A 6,000-nucleotide genomic window follows, 5' to 3' on the forward strand; every position below is an offset into this window, starting at 1 on the left:
GGTAATAGTTTCACATAAACGGGATTCTAGTTTGTATTTTATCAGTGATCGTGATTTTCAATTCACTTCCCCATGTTTCACATCATGTTGCTTTTTATGTCAGGAAAGTGACCGACAAATGTACCCATAGGGTTTCATTCACACGTCCGATGCACGAAGAGTGTTATTTTGGCCCCCATGTATTGATATACCTGTGGAGTAGACTACGCAATGTAGAGGAGTCCTTTTAAAAAAAAATAATAATAATAAAATACTCTACAATAAAAAGAAAAAATAAATTGTATATATTCGTGTAGATTGGTATTCTACGTCATCTGTTGGAGGTATACTTTGGGAGATACTCCTGACAGGAGGCTTAAGTGCTAAGTGAGAAGTGCCTTAGTATACTGGAGCATTACATGCATGATATTATGTGTCTTAATTTTTCTTTATCAACTGCTTAAAGAAGTCTTGTGTGCTTTTGTCTACAGATCTCTGGCACAATGTCTTCCAATATCCTGCCTTTAAAAACCGTGGCTGCCCAAGTACCTTTTGCAGATCTCTGTAGTACTTTAGAAGGAATTCAGAAATGCAAGAACAGAACAGAGAAAACAAAAATTTTAAAGCAATTTATTGACTCCTGGAGAAAATTCCACAATGCCGTTCACAAGAGCGAACCTACTACTAAAGACTCCTTCTATCCAGCAATGCGACTTATTTTACCACAGTTAGAAAGAGAGCGGATGGCTTATGGGATTAAAGAGACTCTACTTGCTAAACTCTATATTAAAGTTCTTGGTTTGCCCAAAGATGGCAAAGATGCTCTTAAGCTTTTAAATTACCGAACTCCTACTGGCTCCAATTCAGATGCCGGCGACTTTGCTGCAATAGCATACTTTGTGCTTAAGTCACGATGCCGAAAAGAAGGAACCTTGTTCATTAAGGATGTGAATGATCAGTTAGATTCAATAGCTAGCAACAATGCTGGCAGGAAGAAGGAACTGATAGAGAAAAGTCTGCTGCACTTAATTACCAACACCACTGCTCTAGAACAGAAGTGGCTTATAAGGATGATTATAAAGGACATGAAGCTTGGGTTTAGCCAGCAAACAGTCTTTTCCATCTTTCATCCTGATGCTACAGAACTTCATAATGTCACCACAGATTTAGAAAAAGTGTGTTTACAGCTACATGACCCCAGTGTGTGCCTTAGCGACGTTTCTATCTCAATATTTTCTGCCTTTAAACCGATGCTTGCTGCAATTGCTAACATTCAACACATAGAAAAACAAATGAACCACCAGAGTTTTTATATTGAAACAAAGCTGGATGGTGAACGGATGCAGATGCATAAAGATGGAGATGTGTATAAATACTTTTCTCGGAATGGCTTTGAGTACACCCAGCAGTTCGGTGGTTCTCCCCTTGAAGGCACTTTAACGCCATTTATTCATAATGTCTTTCGTACTGATGTCCAAAACTGCATACTTGACGGTGAAATGATGGCCTACAATCCTAACACTGAGACATTCATGCAGAAAGGAAATAAGTTTGACATCAAAAGGATGGTTGATGATTCAGAACTTCAAACTTGTTTCTGTGTGTTTGATGTTCTGATGTTTAATGACCAGAAGTTAGCTCATGAAACACTTAGGAAAAGGTACGACATGCTACGTGACGTTTTTACCCCAGTTACCGGAAGGATTCACATAGTTCACAAAACTGAAGGCAGCACCAAAAAGAATGTAATTGATGCACTAAATGAGGCAATCGATAACCGTGAGGAAGGTATTATGGTGAAAGACCCAATGTCGATTTATAAGCCAGATAAACGTGGTGAAGGCTGGTTAAAGATCAAACCTGAATATGTTAATGGACTCATGGATGAATTGGATCTTTTAATTGTTGGGGGATATTGGGGCAAGGGTCTGCGCGGGGGTATGATGTCTCATTTTTTGTGTGCAGTGGCAGCGAAACCACATCCAGGAGAGAAGCCATCTGTCTTTCATTCACTTTGTCGTATTGGCTCAGGCTACACCATGAAAGAATTATATGACTTAGGTTTAAAGTTGGCTCCCCACTGGAAACGTTATCGAAAAAAAGATCCACCTATAAATCTATTGTGTGCAACTGAAAAGCCAGAAGTGTTTATTGAGCCTTGTAATTCTGTTATCATTCAAGTCAAGGCAGCAGAGATTGTTCACAGTGATATGTACAAAACCAATTGTACTCTACGGTTTCCCCGAATTGAAAAGATCAGAGAAGACAAGGAATGGTATGACTGTATGACGCTTGATGACTTGGAACAATTTCGAGAAAAAGCTTCTGGGAAATTGGCTTCAAAACACTTGGATTTCAGTGAAGAGCCACCCGAAAAGAAAAGAAAAAATGTTCCAAAGATTAGGAAAGTCATCGGTGTGGTTTCTCATTTGAAAGCGCCCGATCTTACCAACATCTCGAAGCAGTCAAATATGTTTGAAGAGGTTGAGTTCTGTGTGATGAGTGGAACAGATATCCATTCAAAGGCAAATCTAGAGAGCATGATAGCTGCTTGTGGTGGCATAGTGGTACAAAATCCCGGAGAAGACACATATTGCGTTATTGTAGGAACTACCAATGTCAGAGTGAAAAATGTTATCTCTTCTAATAAGCACGATGTTGTCAGAGCTGCTTGGCTTCTTGAGTGCTTTGAAAATAAAACCTTCGTACCTTGGCAACATAAACATATGATTCATATGTGTCCGTCCACCAAGGAACACTTTGCTAGTGAATATGACTGCTATGGTGACAGTTATGTCACAGATACTAATGAGTCTGAGCTGAAGGATCTGTTTACCAGAATACCTGACACGAAGGACAAAATCCCCCTGGACATGATTGCTGACCTAGAACATCGCTATCCATGGGAAAATTCTTCTAGTAGTGTGTTCCGTCAATGTGTTGTATATCTAGATATTTATACAGTCGTTAACGACCCATTTACTAAAATTGAAAACTCTGCTATGAGTATAAGAGCGCTGGAGTTGCGCTTTCATGGAGCAAAAGTAGTGAGCCATCTTGAAGAAGGAGTTTCACATGTTGTGGTAGGAGATGACTTGTCTCGTTTAGCAGAAATTAAGAGTCTGAGAAGGACATTTACCAAAAAATATAAGATTGTTCCAATTCTTTGGGTAGTCGATTCGCTGAAGATGGCAGAACTTCAGATGGAGCAGGATTATTTATTATGAAGTCACATTTTATTGGAGATTTTTAAATTTATTTTAAGTCCACAAATCTTTTTTTAATCTAGATTTTGATTTATAGAATCATGTATTTAAATGTGTTTTATTGTCAATTTTATATTTTTATGTGGACAAAACGTAATCAGTTTGTATGATTGCTTCAAAGTACCCTATATAGAAATAAATATTTAAGTCCCTTAATAATATAAATGTTAAGACTGTACCTTCCCTCAGTAAAATTCCTGCAGGACACCCCCTCCAGTTCAGTAACCTGGAGTATGTAAATATGCCTTAGAGATCTCAGACACAAGGGTCAGATTTATAAGAGAGTGTTCAAAGGAAAAACTTATTGTAGGCCGCAAAAACCAATCATAGTACAGCTTTTATTTCTGATGAGCACCCTAAGAAATGAAACCTACACTGTGAGTGGTTGCTATGGCCAACAGATGTTTTTAATTTCCAGTTTTAGAACCCCCCCCCCACCTCTCCCACCCCACCTCCATGGAGCCTTACAGCCTTGCAATGTGGGGTAGGTGGGGGTAAGCAGGGATCCTTATTGAGTGACTTACCAGTCCTGTAATAAGTATATTGCCAGACTTCTTGTATATGTAAGGGTGATAACTTATTATGTGTGTTGGAAAGACTCTTATGTGAGGGAACATTGTTTTGAGTGAACACTTATTTTATTTGCATTTTTAATGATTTGTAATAAAATCTTTCATTTTTATGAGGTCTCTTTCGTCTTTTAAAGATTAACTGTCACTTATTTTTAATTGCATAAAACAATAACCACAGGAATTTTATAGATATCTTAATTGCACTTCATTATCCTTTTTTTATTATATAAGTTTTATACTCTTGCCATGCTTCCTTTGTGCTGTCCCTATCGCTTTCATAAACTATACTAAAGATGCATTGTTAGTAGAGCTGGGCGAACTCAAATAGTAAAGTTCGGCGTCTGTACTGAACACCTACTGTTCTGGCATAGACACCGAACACAGACTTCACCAGGAAGTCCGTGTTGCTGTTCGGTTTCAGCCCCCTGAACACCGAGTGTTTGTCGCAATGTCATGTGCATGACAGCGCGGCAAACACTGCTTCTTATCGGCGGTAATGATTACCGCCGGTCAGATAGCCGCAGTTCCCATGTGACAGCGTGATAAGAGGTAATCTTTATACCTCCGATCACAGCTGGGCGCTGTCTTTTGACAGCGTGGAAACCACGGCTCTCTGACCGGCGGGGATGATTTCACTGCCAATCAGAAGCGGTGTTTGCTGCGCTGTCATGCACATTAGGCTTAGTAAATCTATGGAGGGCACCACACAATAACTAGGACGCACCTGTGGTCAACACTGAAACATAACAAATATTTATATTATGGGTGTTGCACATACATACAGTCTGTCGGCGCCCTGGAAGCTTGCATTCCCGCTATGGTTACAGCAGCTCCCACTGCGCAAACACGATCTAAAACATCTTTCTATGCGCATGCGCAGTTATATGCTTGCAATTCAATACATGTCTAACATAGGTGACGCACACACACGCAGTCCTTCGGCGTCCCGGAAGCTCGTATTCCCACTCTCTCAATACCATTGGCCTAACAGGTAAAACTACCGTAGCTGTGCCTCATTATGTTAAATTACAGTGTATATTTATAGGATCTCTAACAGACTAAACCCACAGCCCCTGACGAAGCTACCTAGCGGTGGCGACACGCATCGGGCATCTCCACAGGCTCCTCCACCACATGGCCGTTTAGGTATTGCTCTGCCGGGTCTCTCTTGTTGACTGTTAGCTTCTTTAACAATTAGGCACTTTATTTGCTTATTACTTGCGGGCCATGGCACTACTTAGTTCGTCATGCTCTATTGTAGATCTGGGTTATCTTCATTAGTGAAGCCTTTATCATTGACTGGTCCGGTTTTGAGCACCTATATATATATATTTATTCCTTTGCTCCTTTTTGATTCTACATATTTGCATTTTCATGTTCTCATTTATTTGATGTTATTAGGCATTGTTATCCCTTGTGTTCACTACTAGTATTTATTTGTGCTTTACTATTGATGTACAAGTGTTTTATTTATGTGACAATGTACCATCCACAAGGTGTTTAGTCATTCGGGTTAACATGTATACATGTTATGTTTAGCCATGCATGTACTTTGTTACTTTTGCATATAGGAGGAGGGCCTTAGGCTTCATTATGAGCCATCCGAGTTGTTAGTACGTCATGTTAATGACTTTTTAAATGTTTTTATGGTACTGGTCTGTTTTTGTATTCAAATAATAAAGTGTTCTATTTGTTTGTTGTGATCCCTGGTATTGGTCTGCAGCTTTTTTCTCTTGTTAATATTTGTCATGCACATTAGAGCGCAGCAAACACTGGATGTTCAGGTCCCCCATTCAAGTAAAACACCAGAACGAGAGTGCCACCCTAGATGGATAAAATAATTTTTTTCTCATATAGAACCACCAAATACAGCTACATAGCGTAAAGTAATAGTGATGATGATGATAATACTGGTAGTGCCGCTGTGTAGTGTGATATTATCTTAAGGGGGCAAGACTAATAGTAAAGGACAGTCGGGAAAATTGGCCAAAGAAAAGCAGAAAAAAAAACCCTGACCAAAAAGTCCAGAGTGGTTAATATAAAATCATGAAAATTTTATTAAGTAATAATACATCAGATTTATAACATGAATAGAGCAAATGCAATAGAAAAAAAAAAATATATATACAATGTATAAGGGGGCGCACCTAACCAGGATTAGAAATTCTATATTTATTAATTGC

The 6,000-nt window shown here is 39.0% G+C and overlaps 1 protein-coding gene across 1 annotated transcript in view; it reads left to right on the top strand.

Moving 5' to 3' along the window:
- The window catches only part of LIG4 (DNA ligase 4), a 21,020-nt gene extending 15,500 nt beyond the window's left edge, over positions 1 to 5,520 (top strand). Inside the window, exon 3 of the mRNA XM_069757936.1 lies at positions 471 to 5,520. Within this exon, the coding sequence (XP_069614037.1) occupies positions 471 to 3,206 (2,736 nt within the window). The 3' untranslated portion in view covers positions 3,207 to 5,520. The remainder of the gene's footprint in view (positions 1 to 470) is intronic.
- Positions 5,521 to 6,000: the final 480 nt, after the last annotated feature.

The sequence above is a fragment of the Ranitomeya imitator genome, chromosome 3, assembly GCF_032444005.1.
Source record: "Ranitomeya imitator isolate aRanImi1 chromosome 3, aRanImi1.pri, whole genome shotgun sequence".
NCBI classification, from domain to species: domain Eukaryota; kingdom Metazoa; phylum Chordata; class Amphibia; order Anura; family Dendrobatidae; genus Ranitomeya; species Ranitomeya imitator.